At 40.2% G+C, this 21,934-nt stretch overlaps 1 protein-coding gene across 1 annotated transcript in view; it reads right to left on the reverse strand.

Annotated features, from left to right (window-relative positions):
• The window catches only part of vipr1.L (vasoactive intestinal peptide receptor 1 L homeolog), a 141,180-nt gene that overhangs the window by 80,680 nt on the left and 38,566 nt on the right, over positions 1-21,934 (reverse strand). The window contains exon 2 of the mRNA XM_018267074.2: positions 13,608-13,704. Within this exon, the coding sequence (XP_018122563.1) occupies positions 13,608-13,704 (97 nt within the window). The remainder of the gene's footprint in view (positions 1-13,607; positions 13,705-21,934) is intronic.

Genomic DNA, 21,934 nt, shown 5'->3' on the forward strand with positions numbered 1-21,934 from the left:
GGAATTCAAAAATAAGCACATTTGAGGCCACTGGGAGCAACATCCAAGGGGTTGGTGAGGAACATGTTGCTAAAGGGCTACTGGTTGGGGATCACTGACCTAGAACCTAGATAATAACCCATACCATTGTAAGAGCGATATCTTTATCTTAGTGCTATGAGTTGGCTCAGGGTGTCAGGTGCCCTAAGATACACAGTCCAAAACTGATTCTGCATATGTGTAAGAGTCTAGACCATGGGGATAGAGAAGGGAGCTATAGAGGTCCACCCCTCCGTGCCCCAGTTCCAGCTCCAGAGGTAAGCATCTGGCTAAAAAATTGCTTTTGCTGTAAGGAACAATATACACAATTTAAATTCCCAGTAACTCACGCGAGAGTCAGTGTCCAACCAGTTTCCTAGGGCACCTGACACCCTGGATCCATCCTTACTGCAGTTAGCAGGGGTTGGCCCCAGTGGTGAAGATCCATCGACCAGGCCCTCCTCCTCCTCCGGCCTCCCCACACTTACCTTTTTTAATGTTCCTTTTTTCATGGCCTGGAGGGAGATGGGAGGGGCAGCGCCAATACCAGGACTGGGCTGGCCGGGACCACAACGGCTGGGGGCCCATCATGTTTTTTACCGGTTTCACGCCAGCCCATTCCTGCCCTGGCAGTTAGATATAGATAATGCGGTTGACCATGGAAATAAGGACGGGCTGATTTCATCATTGCCAGGCTAGGGCCCACTGGGAGTTCACTTGGAGGTCAGTCCACAAATGGAGTTTCCAGCCATTTTTGTTGAAAAGTATTTATATTCCTCAAGGTGAGACCAAGCATGAATAAGCAGCTCTCTTGAGGATACAGTCTCCTTCAGTCTGTGACCTCACTTACTCTCAATGTGTTTTGACTTGCACAATTTAGTGGTTGGTCCCCAACCTTCTTTATCTGTGAGTCACATTCAGATGTAAAAAGAGTTGGGGAGCAACACAAGCATAAAAAAGGTTTGTGGGTGGTGCAAAATACGCGCTGTGATTGGTCATTTGGTAGCCCCTATGTGGACTGACAGCCTACAGGAGACTCTGTTTGGCAGTACATCTGGTTTTTATACAACCAAAACTTGCCTCCAAGCCTGGAATTCAAAAATAAGCTCCTGCTTTGAGGCCACTGGGAGCAACATCCAAGGGGTTGGTGAGTGACATGTTTTTCAGAGCCACTGGTTGGGGATCACTGACTTAGTGAATGCCTCATACTCTCATCATTTGACTTTTATAAATGAAATCTCTCATAAACTCAGATACTACCGTCCCTTAGGAAGAGAGTGGAATTCTCAGAATTTGTATTTATATCATTTTCTATTTGATTGAAGGTCTACTTCTTTGACTAGTGGGTCTTTGCCCAGTCTATCCACCCATATGCTGGGTGAAATTGGGTTCATCTGATTATTTAGTTCCTAGACTAGCAATCTGATCCTAATGAAGGTCCATAAAGACCTGTCAGTAGAGGACCACTGTGATCCTTGCCTGAAGGGATTTTCTAACATGTCTGATAGATATAGACCATTGGGGAAGGCCAATAAGACCCCAACTCCTTTAGGAACAGACCAAGTTGAAATGATTGGAGTTATTATTGACGCATGTATGGCCATTAGAGCCATACCAAAGAGTCAGTGGCACCAAGACAAGTACCTACCTACCAACTCCTGCTTGCCTGCTGCCTGCTTGACCCAACAGCTCTTTCTTCAACATGCTACCATGACTCCCCCACCCGCCACCTCAGATATCCCTTGCACTCTCACCGATGGGATACTCCTGCACAGAATTTCTGGAACTTAGAGTAAACTAATCTGTCTCAGGGAAGTGGACCAACATTTTTAATGTAAATTTTCTTCAGTGACTCCAGATCTGTAGCAGAACATGTAATATGAGCAACGGGGTCACCTCTAAAAGAGATAAACCTGTTTTGTTTTTTTAGCACAGGATTCATCTTCCTATTTTCAGCTTTAGACATGCTGCAACTATAAAGTAAAAAGCAGAAATAATCTGGACTTCCAGCCATTCCATGTACTGATGCCAAAGCTAATTTAGGATTAAGAGAAGGTGCAATAAGAGCGACACGTTTCACAGAACTTTTACTTCCAATAAAAACAATAAAACCACAGGTTACAATACTTTAAAGAACGTAGGAATAAACAATGATTCACTATCTGGAACATGAAAGAGAGAGAGAGAGTTTCAGAATGTATAAATAAACAATAGGGGGTTTTCCATACTTTCCGCAGTTATTGCACATTTTATTGTATTTTTGGTTGTTCTACAGTAATGCGGTTTTGTTTTTAAACTGCTATGAATAAGACAGATGACTGAACATTCTACAGTCTGCAATGGGTTAAGGATGCTTTAAATTTAGTCTTATACAGATACCATTAGTTCTCAATGCCCCTTGTCTTTCCAGAAGTAAAATGTTCCACCAAGAGTCCCAAGGGTGTGTTGGGTGCAGACGTCACAATGATCAGGTTGCAAGGAGAACATATCTATATGCCAGGGTCATACAAGAAGTCAGTTATGATTCTTGGACTGAGGTTCAATGGGATCCCTAGAGCAGATTGTGATGCCCTCCAGGCAAGGTTATAACCTGCACCTTCTATTGATATCCACCTGGTCATCCAATATCTCAATACATACTGTACATGGATTAAGTAACAAACTACAGGAAGGATAAGTGAGTTACTTGATCCACTAGCCTTAGGGTAGGACTACATGGACAATTTCCGCGAGATTTGACGCGATGCGCAAAAAAGCAGGCGTCACGTTGAATGCGACAGAAATAAGGTAAGTAATAGCATTGTTGGATGGTGTCACATCGTTGATCCGTTTTTGCGCAGCGCGTTGGATCGCACAGAAATCGTCCGTGTAGTCCTACCCTTAAAGTCAGAAAATGGTGCAGCCATAGTTACCCTAAAGTGTTATTTCAGGCTCTCCTAGATTCTCTGTATGTAATTAACAAGATGAATTTCAAGTGAATATGAATTCTTTGTGGGATATCTATGGCTACAATTTTTCCAGGGGACTACTTGGTGTCAAACCCAACACCTTGTTGGCGTCAGCATCTAGAATAACTAAACATTGAGTTCAAAGTAAGTCAATAAATCATCACAGACAAATTAGCAAGTAAAGATGCCAGAGATGTTCTTCCTGGATGTACCTGACAGACATAGGTAAAGCCAGTCATGGGGCATGACTAGGAGCTTTCTATCTACTGCATTTAAACCAGTGGTCCCCAACCAGCAACATGTTGCTCACCAACCCCTTGGACATTGCTCTCAGTTGTCTCAAAGCAGGTGCTTATTTTTGAATTCCAGGCTTGGAGGTAAGTTGTGGTTGCATAAAAACCAGGTGTACTACCAAACAGACCCTCTTATATGCTGGCAATTCACATATGGGCTGCCAAATAGCCAATCACAGCCCTTATTTGACACCCAGAGGAATGTTTTCATACATGCGTTGCTCCCCAACTCTTTTTACATCTGAATGTTGCTCACAGGTAAAAAAGGTTGGGGACTCCTGATTTAAACCAACAGCCAATGACAAATGAGAGTCTCTGACCAGTCATAAATCTAGCAGATGGCGCCATCAGAATAGAGGCATTTAATACTGAATTTAAGGGCTTGCACTGATGTGCCATCTAGTCTATGTATCAAAACAAAGTTTGCTCCATCTGTATTTTTCCTAAAAATACGTTTCCCAAACCTTCCTTATATATAAAGAACCAAGAGCAATGACACTACACAGAGTCTTAATTCCCTGTCTAAGCATGTTTTCTGTATAAATATAAACTGGAGACATGGTATTCCTTGCCTTGAAAAACATGAATCATAAATGTTTCCTTCAGCAGCAGCAACAGATTCACTACCCTGCTACCAAACAGGCTCATTTCACAGTACCTTAATGGCAAGGCCCCAGTGAAGTACCATGTGTGTATTAGGGTTAAACATGACTGGGCACCCACTTCAAATAAAACGTCAGACCTTTTCTGTGACGAGTTGAACATACTTTGCAGTGAACTAGAACTTTACTTTTTATTGCAGCACTACCTTCACAGTCATCGAACACTTGGTTCAGTTTTCTTGGCACTAGGTACTTCCCATCTCACAAACAGAACTTCCCATGGACTTTCAGTACTGCCTCAAGGAAAATCTACCACCATCAGGTCCACCTTAAAGGATAATTAAAGCTTTAAAATAAAAGAATATAAAACTGACGAGGGTCTATTCTAAGCACTTTTGCAATTTACATTCATTATTTTTTTTTAATTCCAAGATAACAAGGGATACATATACTGTTAATATGAATGAATTTTGTTACAACAGCACCACCTGCTGGTCAGTTTCCCACCAGTCTGACCACCAAGTAGTCAAGGAAGTTGTCAGGAGAAAGAAAGAGCCTGCTCTGATGTTCTTCTGCTTAGGAACGATTTAAAAAAGGTTTCTAACTTTACTCCTAAGCAGAAGAGCAGCCTCTTTATTTCTCTTGACAACTTCCTGGAAGTACTTTGCTTCTATGCTCCTCATGTCTCCATCTATGGTGTTATATCAGATCAAAGAGGCCATTCCCAGCTCCTAGTTATAGACTCCAGGCCCCTTTACCTCCCCAGTCCCAGAACTTCCAAGCTGTTTCCTTAGGTGTTAGGGGTTGATGTCCTCTAGTGTTAACTTTAGAAATGATATTTAAATATAACATATGCCAGCTCTTACGTGCTTTAATGTTAAAATGTCCTTTTATATCACAAGACTTGTTCTTTTTGTGTCTATTCGCTTATAATCTGTAATATATCCAGGTTGATAATTCCACCTGTAGAAGATCTTTATTTTTATTAATAAGTGACCACTCCCCCTCAAAATAACTTTTAATTCTAGTAATCATTATCCATTGAAGCCCATTACTGGTCCCTCTCAGACCGGAGCAATCCAGTACTATTGTGGGCCTCACTTATTCCAGCACAGTCATGGTTGCTGGAAATATAAATTGACGGCGGTAAGAATACAAATATATACATCACTCTCTCGACTCACAGTTTCCAGATTAAATAGGCGAGAGGAAAGGTCACATTCTGTCTAGATCCAACAAAGGAAGCTGAAATGCAAACAGGTCCTGTTGTGAGCGATCACCCCAACAACAGTCAACTGAGTTATTTATTTGTGAAAGGGTAACAAAGAACATGAAGTCTAACCATGACTTGGAAATATGTTGTATCAAAGGAATCCATTATATCTGTGCTGGTAGTAGCAAGCCAAAGACACACTGGGCTACAGGTGGGACACTGTTGAAATTGTTTTAAGATCAGGATCTCCATACTCCTCTTTACACAGGTTTTCACACATTTTTCAGTCAAAAATTGACCACAGTATGGGAACCTCTTGTGTGTCCTTGGTTGTGTAGCCAATCCTGGGACTCTCAGGCAACCACCTCATGTTCCCAGGTAGGAATATAATCTATATATAATCACCAGCTTGCCATAAAGGCCTTTGCATGCAAACACTATATCATTTTCCCTTTTATCATCCGCTGTCAAGATTTGATTTATAACGTATGTCAGATAACAATGGTAATGTGTTAGCAAATCCATCACACATTGCGAGCCTGAGGAAGCTTTTGTTGGACAGAGGCAACATTTTCACAAGCCATGTATGCCCGTAAATGTTTAACAATATGGTATGCCTACTTGATATGATATTTAACTCAAACCATTCGTGAAGATACACGGTGGGCAAATTATACATTTTTTCATCATACTTTTTTTCAAAACCTAATTGCGTAAAAAAAAAAATATACAAATTTTTCCCCCGATCAAGAAAATTCTATTTCTCCATTCATTTTCACAAATCAGACAAAAAAGGCAACCAAAATAACTTAAATATTGAAATACACCTCCCATTAAGTTCTATAGAAGATCAACCGTTTTTAAAAATATTTTTTTTGATTCATAAATCTGGACAATTCAAGTAAAAAGACTTTTCAAGAAAATGAGTTTTTTGGTGTGAATTTAATAAATAGTCTCCTTAGTAACCACAAGGTTACCCCACATACCCCACCTTACGCGTTTCGCACCCTCCGGCGCTTAGTCATAGGTGTATCTCAGATACACCTATGACTGAGCGCCGGAGGGTGCGAAACGTGTAAGGTGGGGTATGTGGGGTTGTATGTACTAGCTACTGTTTTAATGTGAATTACAATAAATTAATATTTTTTATTTGAAGAGGCCTGGGACTTATATCGTTTTTGATATAAAAATTTTTTGTAGTTTTAAAAAACTCACATGAATTCGATAGTCGATCCTTGATAAATGTGCATCCCAGTGTTAGGAATTTTTTCAATTGCTACTTTGCCATTATAACAATAGAGAACAACAATGATCATTGGAACACCTTGAAATAACACTATGGATAAGAAATTTAATATTTCCTTTTTAACAGTTGCTTCATATATTCTCTCTATGTAACTAGAAGGCATTTAGTAAGGCATCAACATGATACCAAAGTTCACGATTATTCCTGCTGAGGGTGAAGCTCAACTAATCCTTAAAGGTGGCGATGCACATTTATTTGTCGAAAATCTTCTGATTCATACCTGGCACAATAAACAGAAAGTATTGATTGGCTCTGCAGAGGTTTCACTAAACTCAGCAGATTGCTGGCTCAAGACAAATCTTCGGCAGGGGATTAATCCATTCATTTTTGAACCATATGTATTATTAGAACATACATAATGCGCTTTGGATGGGATGGCATTGAATTTCAGATAATTAAAAAAGGCAGGGATAAAGCATTAGGAAATGGTTTATTTAGCCAGTGGCTTTTGAAGCAATCAACATTCAAATATTGGTAGTGGCTAAACCATAGGGACTCAAAAGGCCTTTGATCATGTCCCTCTATAACACCAGCCATCTCTGTTACTTTCTGCACGTAGGCGCTCTACTCATTGAGAAGGTCCTACAGTTACCCACACATAGGTTCTTTTTTTAGCTTATATTATTTTAAGTCCCTTTGTTTTGTTCCTTTGAAAGACTTGGCTTAGCCATATCAGTGCTGCAGACCCAATCTGGCTAACTAAGCAGGATCACTGTACTTGGGTGAATGTGGTGGCATTCTAGTGTTACCGATTCTTTTCCTTAGTTGAAGTCTCTTCAACAGAGCTCCATCCCTCACAACTAGACTCCAGCTAATTAGAAGTTATAAACAAAATGACCTACTAATGTAAAGTACCTAAAATTGGAAAACAACACACACACTTTTATTTTTAGAGTGGGGATATTTGAAAATCTTTTATTGGCCAGTGGGACTAGGTTGAACACAGCCGTACAGCGTAATAAGCCTTTTTTAATTGTATTTGGTGATTTGATTTTGAATTTTGCATTTCTATCAATAACTTGTCTGCACACAAAGAAAATTAAATGTTTTCCAGTAAAAGTAGGGGACCAGGGATTTTAACCATAAATCTCATTGCTATTTCTTTGATTTGTTTTATAGGATTTCTAATGACTGTATTACACTCTGATTTGCTTTTCTTTACCAGTTTGTGTCCATAAAATGTGTTTTAAAATATTTTTATTTTGGGACCTTTAAATATTGGGTATCAGACTGATCTTAACTTGTGGGAGATAAGATACTGGTTTCAGCTTTGAGGCAAGTTTCAGAAATGTCATTAAATATGTTAACTTTAGCAACTTAGTAAGTTTCATAGCTTGGAGTTGAAAGATATATTTACCCATTGGTGTTATGGGGTTAACTTACTGTTAGGGGCTTATTTGGTTTTGTACTGCTGAAGATTTTGGATATATACTAGTCAGGATTCTCCATAGAATTATACAAATTTACTATTGGTGTGACTGTGCAACGGACTTTTCAAATCAGTTATACAGTTATATGAAAAAGTTTGAGAACCCCTCTCATTCTGCATAATAATTGACTCCACTTTCAACAAAAAAGATAACAGTGGTATGTCTTTCATTTCCTGAGCACTGGGGTGTTTTCCGAACAAAGATTTGTAAACTTTCAAAATTTTGACATTTTTGGAGACGTGGGGCAGTTTTTCTCATCACTACTTCAGCAGTGCAACATTGAATTTTGAAACCACCCTACCAGAAAAAAAGAAAATTTTGATTGCAATGGCAGAAAGACCCCTAACAGTAAGTTGAGTCCAGATAACCATGTAATCAGGGCCGGATTTCAGCAGCGAGCTCCCCTAGGCCAAGCGGTCCTAGCGCCCGCCGCCCGCAGCGTTCTAGTGAACACAAGTACACCAGAGCACTAGGTGCTCCGTATAGAGGAGCTGGGCGGCATGCCGCCCCTAGGACTTTGCCGCCCTAGGCCCGAGCCTTTGTGGCCTCACCACAAATCCAGGCCTGCATGTATTTTTGGGAATAATATATCACAATGAAAAAAAAAATATATATATATATATATATCAGTCCAGTGAGTATCCGCACTCCAAGGCACACTATTATGGCTTATATAGCCGAGGCACAAGGTTTAAGATATATATAACATGATATTCAAGAGAACCAGCACTCCCATATATAAAAAAAATTCTCATTTATTTCTGTTGCATCAATATCCAACGTTTCGGTCCCTGCTAGGACCTTTTTCAAGGATCCTTGAGAAAGGTCCTAGCAGGGACCGAAACATTGGATATTATCCCCGACGAAGGTTCCAGTAAGGAACCGAAACGTTGGATCTTCAATAAACCTTCACTTGCTTACAAATATCGCCTTGTTGTGAATATCCTTGGAGTGCTGTCAATATTTGCAGAATGTTATATATATATATATATATATATATATATATATATATATATATATATATATAGTGAATAAAGTACCCCCTCTTGTAAAATATAAGGATATTATAAGTTACCGAGGAGTTTCATGACCATATAAAAGTACGAGGCCGAAGGCCGAGTGTTTTTATACAGGTCAAGGAAATCCGAGGTAACTTCTAATATCCTCATATTTTGCAACTGGGGGTACTTTATTTATTATAATACACAAGTTTCAGTGAGTCATGTGACAGAAATGACATCACAACTCACCGTTTATGACTGATGACATCAGAACTCACCGTTTATATGGATATAATTTACAAGATATTCATGGCGTTTGTGTATTATATATATATATATATATATATATATATATATATATATATATATATATATATATATATATATATATATATATATATATATACATACACAGTATATTGTCCGGAAGAGGTGCACTCAAAAACAGTAGGCAAATGCCTAGGTGTTCATGTAACAGCATTATAGTATATAGATGCAGACTGGGACTTTAAAATAAAATGAAAAAAATCAAAATGTATTTGTCAACCTCTTCTCATTTATTTGTCAACATTTCGGCCCTGTGTATATATAAATATATATGTTAATTAAAAGTTGTTACATATTACAATCCCCTCCCAACCTCCACACACCAACTTTCCTTTGTAGCATTGGCTAATCTAACAGATAAAAAATAACAATTATTAAGGGTCATTTTATTTTCTTACAGAAACAATTGCATCCGTGTTCCATAACTGAATCAGAAGCAAAGACTGAAACAACAAAGACTCTGTAAATTATTCTGATGAGTTAAGTGCTGTGCTATTCTAGTCCAAGAGAAGCCAGATACCAATTATGATAATAACAATTTTGGCACCACGGCAGGCTGTTAAGTGAATTACTAAATATAATACCTGTGTACTGTATATATATTATATATTATATATAGGCTTATAACAAGGCTAGAAGGTGCATTGTCATTTGTGCAAGCCTCTTTATTGTACTGTAAATCTAAGCACAGGCCATAAACCCTACTTTATCACAGCCTGGAACTGTCTCTATCTGCGATTGGATTGCTCTAGGTGACCAATGTCATACAGAAGAGCTTCTGATTTGAAGGAAATAACAGTTTATAGCTGTTGGCTGTGACAGTGCTTGCGTTTTTCAATAAAAATGGCCGGTATTTGGACAAACTATTCCAATTCTAGATGGAATCTGCATAGCAGTCATGAGCACGGTATCAATGTCACCTCAACCCCCCAAAATCTATTTAAGTAGTTGCTCAACCTGCACTGGTCAATGGAAAAGTACCTCTGTCAATATGCAGCCAATATAATGTACATACTTTGGATCATGTAATATTCATGGAACAAACCCAAGATCCCAAATCTAGCATGTATTTATTTCCCACTGGAAAGGGAATGAAAGGGGAGCAGAGCTGAGACTATTGTTGCCCTTTATCTACACGAAACTCTGCACAATGCCTGTGTTCAGTTTTGTTTAATGATAAGCGACCAATGGCTCGTACACACAATAAGCCTGAGTTTTGTAAGAAATTATTCTTCCTTGTATAGAGCCGGTTGCCACAAACAGCAGAAAGCATAGTCATACTGAGACTGATACCAAATCACAAGCCTTCTTAGGAATCAAATGCAACACAAACCCTACTCCTACATAGTATCAAGGATGCTGAAGCTTAACACACCCGGCATGGTTTAAAGAGGAACATTGAAGCTATGTACTGTACCATTTTAAGAGACTTTCTCTTTCCGGTTTCAGATTTTGGGTCAATTTTTTATTTTATTGAAAAATTCCAATCCTTTCTGATATTTCCATTTCTTTTCTTTATGGAAACCATTTGTCACCTTGGAAAAATAATGATCCAATTTAAATTCTAGTTATTATAACATCATGTGTAGCACAAGAATACAGGACAAGCCCAGTTGACCAACATTTCTGCTGACATAATTAGGGGGAAAGTGAGAGGGGAATGGTCGGGAACAATAAGTAATGTAGATTCTCAGCTTATTGTTTTCTGAGGGCCAACATCTTAAAGGGATACTGTCATTGGAGAAAATTTTTTTTTCAAAATGAATCAGTTAATAGTGCTGCTCCAGCAGAATTCTGCACTGAAATCCATTTCTCAAAAGAGCAAACAGATTTTTTTATATTCAATTTTAAAATCTGACATGGGGCTAGACATTTTGTCAATTTCCCAGCTGCCCCAAGTCATGTGACTTGTGCCTGCACTTCAGGAGAGAAATGCTTTCTGGCAGGCTGCTGTTTTTCCTTATCAATGTAACTGAATGTGTCTCAGTGAGACCTGGATTTTACTATTGAGTGTTGTTCTTAGATCTACCAGGCAGCTGTTATCTTGTGTTAGGGAGCTGCTATTGTGGTTACCTTCCCATTGTTCTTTTGTTTGGCTGCTGGGGGGAAAAAGGGAGGGGGTGATATCACTCCAACTTGCAGTAGAGCAGTAAAGAGTCACATGACTTGGGACAGCTAAGAAATTGACAATATGTCTAGCCCCATGTCAGATTTCAAAACTGAATATAAAAAAATCTGTTTGCTCTTTTGAGAAATGGATTTCAGTGCAGAATTCTGTTGGAGCAGCACTATTAACGGATTCATTTTGAATTTTTTTTTTTTCCCATGACAGTATCCCTTTAAGGCAGTGATCCCCAACCAGTAGCTCGTGAGCAACATGTTGCTCTCCAACCCCCTTGGATGTTGCTCCCAGCGGCTTCAAAGCTGGAGCTTATTTTCGAATTCCAGGCTTGGAGACAAGTTTTGGTTGTATAAAAACCAGGTGTACTGCCTTACAAAGCCTCAGTGTAGGTTGCCAATCCTTATAGAGGCTACCAAATGGCCAATCACAGCACTTATTTGGCACCCCAAGAACATTTTTCATGCTTGTGTTGCTCTCCAGCTCCTTTTACTCCTGAATGTTGCTCACGGGTTCAAAAGGTTGGGGATCCCTGTTTAAGGGATGTTGGCATGGGATTGTGAGAGAAAGCTATCACCAAGGGCAACTAAAGACAAAAAATACACATTATCTTTGACCTTAATCTCTTTCTTCAACATTCAAGGCAAACAGGTGAGAAACTCTGAATAAGCAGGCTGTGGACATCCATTTAGAGTTATCAATCAATGTCATCAAGCACAGTCTGTTAAGATCGTCCGAGATGGTGATACTAAGATTCTCTACAGTTAGGAACAGCTGATATCAAGAAAATCAAGATAATGCATGTATAGTATACTTTATTGAGCAACAATTGATATCAACACCACCAATGTAACTTTTGACTAGAACACAAGTGCCAGGTATCATGACCATCAGGGTAATCTGTGTATAGTACTCAAGTGATCAACAACAGATATTAAAACCATCAAGGAAATTATTGACTAAAACGCTTGTGAGTAGTGATGGGCGAATTTGCGCCGTTTCGCTTTGCCGAAAAATTCGCGAATTTCACCAAACGGTGAAAAATTCGTGAAACGGCGCCGGCGTCTCGTTTTTGACGCCGGCGCCCGTTTTTGATGCCGGCGCCCGTTTTTTTGATGCCGACGCCCGTTTTTGACGCCGGCACCCGTTTTTTCGAAAAAAAATTTTGACGCTGGCGAATTTTTTGCCGCAAATTTTCACGGGCGTTTCGCGAATTTATTCGCTGGCGGCGAATCGCGCAAATTCGCCGCGAATTTGCGCCTGGCAAATAAATTCGCCCATCACTACTTGTGAGAAGACTCGTTGATATCCCAAGATCCAAAAAATAATATTCATACAGTCCCCTTCAATAAGGAGCACCACCAATACAATCTTTGACTAAACACTAGTGGGAGAATCAGTTGATATCAAGACCACCAAGGTAATCTTTGTATAGTACTCAAGTGAGCAGTAATTGATATAAAGACAATAAAACCCTAGTGGGAAGACCAATTGATACCGAGATCCCAAAAGCAATCTCAATATGGTCCTCTTGAGAAAGCAACATTTGACACTAAAGAACCAACAAAATTATTGACCACCAAGGTAATCTGCATATAGTACTCAAGTGAGCAGTAATTGATATCCAGACCACAAACCCTAGTGGGAAGACCAATTGATACCAAGATCCCGAAAGTAATCTCTATAGAGTCCTCTTGAGAAAGCAGCAATTGGCATCCAAAACACCAAAGAAATTATTGATTAAAACCCTTGTGAGAAGACCAGTTGATAGAGATCCCAAAATAAATCTCTATATAGACCTCTCGAGTAAGCAGCAATTTACATTTAAAGCACCAAGGAAATGATTGAGTAAAATAAGGACCAGAAGGTTCCAAAGGTAATTTCTATATAGTCATCTTGAGTAAGCAGGAATTGGTTATCAAGACCACCAAGGTAATCTTTGACTAAAACAATAGTGGGAAGACCAGTTGATATCTAGAAGATATAAGATAAACATGGCCTGGTTCAGTCGCCATCATATCTGACATGCTACCTGAACTATTATCCTTCTCCGTTGACCAATAAAAGTATCAGCTAAACTTCATGAACACCGCTTTGTAGTCACTAGAAGTGATTTATGTCTCTCCTTCTGCCAAGACTAATAACATCAATCATTAAGTCCACGTTTTCAGTCTTGCTTTGTTATCTTAATGACATCCATCAGTGTTTCACTTATAATACTTGGCCGAGATGTTTACAGAAACTACAGATGGAGACAGAGGACAACTTATCTCATCATCACCCCATTGCATGCAACATAAACTGCTCTGGCTACAGACTTCACAAACGTGATGCAAATGTTGGCTCTTACCTAATGTATGGTTTTCGGCTTCAGACATTTGAAAGCATTCTTCGTGTTTCCGAGCGATCTCCTCCATGATGTTACATTCTGGGGGCATGCAGAAAACCTACAAAGGACAAGGAGAGTCATTTAATGAAACCGTTGATAAGTGATACCTTTTTATATGTTTATTAGAATATATATATATATATATATAGAGCAAAAAAGAGAGCTTGCACTCACAGGTCTTACACGACGTTTAAAGGTGTTTATTAAATCAAAAACGAACAACTAACGTTTCGGCTAGCACTCTAGCCTTTGAGAAAGACTAGAGTGCTACACGAAACGTTAGTTGTTCGTTTTTGATTTAATAAACAACTATTGGGGCAAATTCACTAACCTGCGGAGTTGCGCTAGCGCAGGCTTCGCCACACATTTCGCCAGGGCGCCGCTAATTCACTAAAATCCGAAAGTTGCGCTCAGGGAGGCGAAAGGTAGCGAAGTTGCGCTAGCGTTAATTCGTCAAGGAAAGTTACGCTAGCGATGCCTAATTTGCATACGGTGCCAAGTTAAATTACAATGGACGTATATGTAGCAGCAAATACATTACACTACACAAGCCTGGGAAAGCTTCATAAAATAAAATAGAGGTGTTATATTGCCCTATACATGTGCCCACTGTATAGTTTAGGTGCCATATGGTAGGAATGTAGGGGGGAAGGAGGGTACCCCAAAAAAATGTACAATATTTTTCAGCCTATCACCAGTAAAAAAGGAAAAGACGCCAGCGTTTTTTGGGACTTTTTGAAGCAATCCCTATCTACTCTATTGCACTTCGCCTGGTCTGAGGTGGCGAAGGCAAGTCTGGCGCAAGAGGTAATGTTCAGTAAAATGCGCAAGTTAGTGAATTAACGTAGTTACGCCCCTTCGTCATAGTGCAACTTCGCCTGGCGTAAGGGTGCGAAGTAGCGCTAGAGTAGGTCCACTTCGCTAGCGAATTTACTCCAGCACCCGTTAGTAAATCGGCGAAGTGACGAAATGACGTCACGCTGGCGAATTTGCACTGGCGTTAGGCGCTTCGCACTTTAGTGAATTTGCCCATTAAACTTTTTGTAAGACCTGTGAGTGCAAGCTCTCTCTTTTGCTCTACCTCTACTCCTTTTTGGGCTTGTTGCACCCAGGCAACGTTCACTGCTTCATATATATATATATATATATATATATATATATATATATATATATATATATATATATACATATTACAAGTTCATGTGTATTATATACATTTATATGTATATACACCCAGGGCAACACATATATTATAAGAGATAGTTCCTAATTAACTTTTATTACAGTGACGCCCAAGGTGCAGGGGGTTTCCTGCCATAACCAGTATAAACCTGATGCATCTGATAAGAACTTATCTGGATCTCAGCTTCTCAAAACCGGAATTCCAGGCCCCGATACCATATTCTCACACCACGACCCGACGAATCAGATCTTACTGCCGCATGACAAACGAGGCTCTGCTCGGTAAATGTAAATGATTTACAGTGTACAAGGGCCATGTGAAATGACTGGAAGTTTGTGAGCCTTATCAGGATGGGGGGGGGAGGGTGAGAATCTGACAAATGAAATCAAATAATTCATTCTTGGCAACGATAATCAAAAAATGATCTTAAAGGGCCAGTAGCAACAAAAACTAGTGAGACTACAATCTCTTGCCTTTCATCACATGGCCTGGTAATTCCAAAAAGTAACCCCAGGGGCCCATCGCTGTGGGGCAGGATGGAGCTGGAGTAGGGTTTCGACCTTTCCAATTATTCAAGGGGTTGTCTGGTTCAAAGCCCCGTCTGGTTGTAAAACCTGGACAAAACTCCATGCATGTTATATGTGACATCATAGTCCCACCCATAATGTTAACAGCCTGCCCTCTGACATCATGTTTCCACCCATCACGTCACCAAACTACCCCCCTGTTGTCATCACCCCTTTACCTTTGTCTGACTTTTTCTGCAGCATAGGTGGCAACCCTAAACTAAGAAGGGAGTTGGAGCATGATGGGAGCATGACTAGTGATGGGCGAATAAATTTGGCAGGCGTAAACCGCGTTTTGCCAGCGAATAAATTCACGAAACTGCTGCGGAAAAAGTCAATTGCGTCAAAACCGGCGTGCATCAGCACTATTGAGACGCCCTTGACTTTAACGCCGGCGTCAAAATTGACGCAACAGTCAAAATTGACGCGGGCATCAAAATTCACATTTCACAGATTTTTCGGGAGAAACTCGCCCATCGCTAAGCATGAGGGAAGAGGGACATGGGTTTGAGGGCAGAGAAGGAGGGGCACAGCCCAGAGCAGTAATTAATCCACCCCTAATCACACTAAAACTTAATTTAAATGTTAACTACCCCTTTAAACACGAGTGCCATATTGCCTGGCTCACTTGATGCCCTCGGCATTGCTTCCAATGCTACACTAAATGGCCTAATAAGAATAACGTATAGATTATGCTAGGTTAATATATGTCCAACATGGTGCCTATTACTTTAGAAATCTGACTATGACTAACCCTACTGTCTGTTGATGGGAAGTGCAACTTATAAATAGGATGTATCCAGGGAGAGGCAGTTATTACTGAGTGCTAGTGGTACCCCCTGTACATGGGATCCAGCAGTGACTGTACTTTCCTCATACAGAATTCTAGGCTCGACCAGTTCAGAATCAATCAGACTCGTAGCAGTAAAATGTGCTATAAAGTGACTCCTTAATCCCTCTAATAATCTCCCTTTCTAATTAGTTTGCACGCAAGGTAATTAGTCAGGCTCAGGGCAAGGCTATTATACACACTGAGAGAGACTGCTTGGTCAGTGGAGGTGCTCGGGCATGTCAGAACAAGCCGTCTGCTATCTGGATTATCCCCACTATTTATCAATATACTGAGTACACATGTGGATAAGTACAGCGCTGCTTAGAAAGAATTACAGACGACACTCTAGCCAACACTGAGCTCAGAACGGAAACTTGTAAGGGTCAGACTACACTGGGCGTTTTGGGGAGATGGCTCACGAGAAAACTTTGGGCGACATCGGAAAACGAATTGCCACTTGTGATTAGCACCGGCGTTTTTTCATTTTAGCAGGCGCAGAGTGAGGGAAGCCGTTTGGGGAGATTGTTCGCCGCAAAAACGAGGCGATTACCAGGCAACCAAATCTCCCCAAAACGCCCAGTGTGACCTTACCCTACCAGCAAAGAAAGTAAATGGTATTATTACTGGTATGGGATCTTACATTTGGAAACTCATTATCCAAAAAAGCCACAGTCCTAGTTAAGCAAGTAATTCTTTATTTTTGACTGATTTCCCTTGTACTAAGATGCACATATCCATTAGTATCCTTGAACTGTGATGATCTGATCTGAAAGACCCCTTATTTAGAAAACCCCAAGTCCCAAATTTCCAACACACCATTCTGGCACGCCAGCTCTCATCTTATATGACTTTAACATTCCCTAATTCTTCTTTTCTCCATCTATCACTTTCCTTTTTAGATAACATTTTTTACTGTTCTATCACAGCCATCTCGTTCCACCCACACACAGAGATCTTAACGCATTGGACTCACAACAACTAGTTGTACAGCAGCACATCAGATCTCTCACGGAAGTTTCTCTCTACAATGATGCACTTGCATTAGCTCTTGACACCCATGCTCCTTCTACCACCATCACAGTTGTCCATTCCCAACTGTGGCACACTAGCTCAACTCAGTTTCTCAGAAGATGTAGTAGAACAGTAGAACACCAGTGGAAAAAGTTGGAAACGCTAATGTACCACCGCCCGGTCCAGCATCTCACCCACAACTTCATTCTTGATCTCCTGCAATCTGGATTCCACCCATCACACTTTACAGAAACTGAAGTCTAAAGGTCACTGTTCCGTACCTATCCTTCTAGATATCTTCTCAATCTCTCACGGAGTTGGCCATCCACTGCTCCTCTACATTCTGTACTCAGCCAGCATTTGTGACACTGCTCTTTCATGGTTTAAGTCATTCCCTTAAGTTCATTCGCTCTCAATGTTGGAGTTCATCAAGGCTCTGTTAGGCCCCCTGCTGTTGTCACTCTACATTACTTCTCTAGGAAAACGTATTCAGTCATTTGGGCTTCAGTATCACCTTTTGCTGCTGACACCCAAATCTACTCGCCTTTTCCTGACCTTTCTATAAGTTTACATTGAATTTTCTCACTATTGACAAAGAGGTAAAAGCTGTGAAAATAAAACTTGGCCAGTGAGCAATTGAGACGGCTGACAGCTAACATGCTGCACAAACAACCAACAAGCCGCGACAAATGGAACAATACACAGATCCGTCAGTCTCCTCGGCTACAGGATATGTTTGTGGTCTACTGCCTTTGTGAAGTCAGGCTTCAAGTTTACCAAAACCATAAGAACGTATGGCAACTGTATTGTTTGATTAATCTGAGCCCAGAACTCGTGGCACGAGAGTATGAGATAAAGCAAACAGCAATGAGGGTGCATTGTTAATGGAACTGGCCGATCAAATCAACCCAACATCTCCAAAAGTAGACTCCACGTAATGGCAATCCAACCATTAATTGGTAAAACCCTTGGCCACTATATAGTTCAGAAGATTGAAGATCCCGATGCAGGATAGACCATAAGAATTAGTAACCATAACATTGTGCATAACAACTCAGCCAGCATGTAGTACTGTATATTCGGTATAATCTGTTGAAAAAAGATGTTCAAATATGTCGCTGCCAGCAGGAACTATGCATTTCCACTGAGGCATTGAAGTTAAACATGTGCTGCCCATGTTGTCAAGGCATACCTGTCAACGGCCCTGTTTACCCTTGGATACACATGAATTTTAGAGAGAAAACAGGCGGGATTTTCAGGAAATAGAGAGCGAGGTTAGAGCAGGGCAGCAACATGGCTTGGGATCAACAACAAAATAAACCTCATAAAAACTAGCACCTCCGCAATGCCCATTGTTTTTGAACATGTGGCATGGGCGTTCCGACTCATACTGTAGGTGTAAATTGCTTGTATTTACCAAAAGTCTTTTAGCCCCAGCATAGAATTGTGGCTCTGTCCCTTTAAACATTAGCGTCTTCCACGTGGAAGTAAAGATACAGACCAGTAAGTCTGACCTCAGTGATAAGAAAACTTTTCAAATAATAAGATACTTGACTTCTTTGCAAAGCCATCATGGTTTAACAGATCTTGCCAAACTAATTTATTTGTGAGTTGAGCAGGAACCTAGACACTCAAATGGCAGTGGATATGATCTACTTAGACTTTGCTAAAGCATTTGGTAGAGTGCCACATAGAAGGTTACTGGTTAAATTAAGGAATATTGGCCTGGAACATAGTATTTGCACAGGCTGCAGGATAGTTTACAAAGAGTAATGTTTAACAAAACATTTTCTGATTGGACCCTGTGCTAAATTGTTTATGAATGACCTGGAGGTGGCCATTGAAAGTACTGTTTCTATTTGTGCAGATGATACTAAATTGTGCAGAACTATAGGTTCCATGCAGGATGCTGCCAGCTTGCAAAGTGATTTGACTAAATTGGAAAACTGGGCAGCAAACTGGAAAATGAGGTTCAATATCAATAAAAAAAAGTTTATGTGACGGACTTTGGTCTTTTTTTAACCCAACTTAACTATGTAACTAAGTGCGTGTGTACCTCAGCCCATTGAGTGACTTCACGTCCGAGTACCCATACACATCATGTTTTAGTATGTTTTTATACCCTGTGTTTCTTTTGGGAATACGACACACATAATCTACTACTTGTGGCTGCAGTGTTAGACTGGGGTGCCAGGTACCCACCAGAAAACCTTTGACTACAAACTTATTCTCTAAAATAATGTTCCCTCTTCTCTTTACTCAACTTCTTTATTCATTTTACATGCACTTATCCATCCGTTCTTCAATATCACCTCTCGTTCTCTCACAGTGAATGGTCAAGGTATAGGCATACTAAACCATGTGATTAAGTGAGAAGCACCATCAAGAGTTTTCCTGGTACCAGGTTGGGCCAGTCTGACACCATGTGAGAGCGATCAAGACTCCAGAGCATATGATTTGGAAGTAATGTCAGATATGCAGATACCTCTCGGCTTTAACCCTTGTCATAGCCAACCCAGAGTTACAACCTGGTCAATGTCAATCCTTTTACCAAGAATGGGTGGCACATTCCCAAACTAGGATTATAGACTTTATTAACCCACTAAAACAAGCACTATACACATATGAGGAATTACACCAGAGACATAAATGGAACTCTGATAAACGAATAGAATACCTTCAAATCAAACATTACATCACTACAGTATTTGGACAACAAACCCAAATCAAGCTTACACCATTCGAAAAAGTAATAGGAGGTGACTTCCCGTGTAAGGGGTTGATATCTCGGTTATACTACATACTGAACTTCCTAAAGGAAGAGCTGTTCCCAAAACATGCATATATGCAATACTGGGAATCAATCTTGGGCCAAGAACTGACTCTTCCCAAGTAGAAGGCAATGTGGGAAAACGCACTTAAAATGGTTGTCTGTACTCAACAAAATAATGATGAGGTGGTATCTCACTCCTGATAGACTATCAAAGATGTATCCACAAGGCAGCCCTATGTGTTAGAGGGGGTGTCAGCATAGAGTTACCTTACACCATACCCTAAGGGCATGCCCTAAACTCAACTCCTTTTGGGTGGAAGTGATTAACCTAATAAAGTCAGTTGTCAGGGTGCCCCTAACTATTGAGATGCCCCATCTGCTTCGGGCACTGCCAATACCAACAATGCTGAACAATCCAGCACAAAAATGGGTCAACCAAATAGCCACGGCAGCTCGACTAGCAGTTTCTTCTAAGTGGAAATCCACCGCAGTGTCCACTATCCAAGAGATTATATCCAGGTTGGAAACAAACAAAACATTACCTCCCGAATAACTAATACTATACAAAAACATAACGACATATGGGATAACTGGAACGATTATATGACCAATTTAACCTCATCGCCTTAAGATATTTGAAAGGTCTTTCAAACTGGTAATTTCATTTTTACTAAATCTACTTGTCCCCGTTGGTTACAGTATATTTGTGTGTGTTGAATGTAACTGTGAATATGGGATAAAAAACTCAAAGACGCAAATTGTATATTGTTTATTATATAGTAAACTTCAATAACATTTAAGTTACAAAAAAAAAGACTCCAGTGCATAAATCCTGGGTTGCTTTCCATTAACTTGACTGCACTGAGGTTAAGCTGGAAACCATTACTAAACACAAGTTATGGTTCATGGCTGCATTTTGTTCACCCTACATAGCAAGGAAACCACTGCCTACTAGATAATAATAATGCTCATATAGATACTGGCCTATAGGAAATTATAGGCCAATAAGTTTGACATCCATGCTGGGCAAATTAATTGAAGGCTTGTTAAGGGATCACATTCAAAATGTTGTCCTAGTGAATGACATTATGAGCAGCAATCAGCATGGCTTTATGAAGGATAGGTCATGTCACACTAATTTGATTGCTTTTTATGATGAGGTAAGTAAGGTCTGTTGGGCTTAATGAAGTCGTTTGCTCATGGATAGGAAACTGGCTACAGGATCGGGTACAGAGGGTGGTTGTTAATGGGACATTCTCTACTTGGAGTAAGGTTCTTAGTGGGGTCCCTCAGGGCTAGGTATTGGGTCCACTTTTATTTAACTTGTTCATTAATGACTTAGGGGAGGGTATTGTAAGTAATGTATCAGTGTTTGCAGATGACACAAAACTATCAGCCCAATTAATTCCATCCAGGATGTGACACTTGCAACAGGATCTTGACAAACTGGCAATCTGGGCAGCTAAGTGGCAAATGAGATTCAATGTTGATAAATGTAAAGTCCTGCACCTGGGATGTAACAATATCCACTTATACCCTTAATGGGACTGCACTAGGCAAATCCAAAATGGAGACGGAGCTTGGAGTCCTTGTAGATAATAAACTTGTCTGTAGCAAGCAATGCCAGTCAGCAGCATCAAGGGCAAATAAGGGCTTGAGTTGTATTAAATGGGGCAGAGAGTCACGGGAGGAGGGGGTCCCACTGTATAGAGCACTTGTAAGGCTCCATCTAGAATATGCCGTACAGTTTTGGTCTCCATCACTCAAACAGGACATTATTGTATTAGAGAGGGTACAGAGAAGGGCAACTAAGCTGGTAAAGGGAAAATCTTAGCTATGAGGAAAGACTGGCCAAATTGGGGATGTTCACGCTGGAGAAGAGGCGCTTAAGGGGTGATATGATAACTATGTATAAATATATAA

The sequence above is a fragment of the Xenopus laevis genome, chromosome 6L, assembly GCF_017654675.1.
Source record: "Xenopus laevis strain J_2021 chromosome 6L, Xenopus_laevis_v10.1, whole genome shotgun sequence".
Classification (NCBI taxonomy): Eukaryota; Metazoa; Chordata; class Amphibia; order Anura; family Pipidae; genus Xenopus; species Xenopus laevis.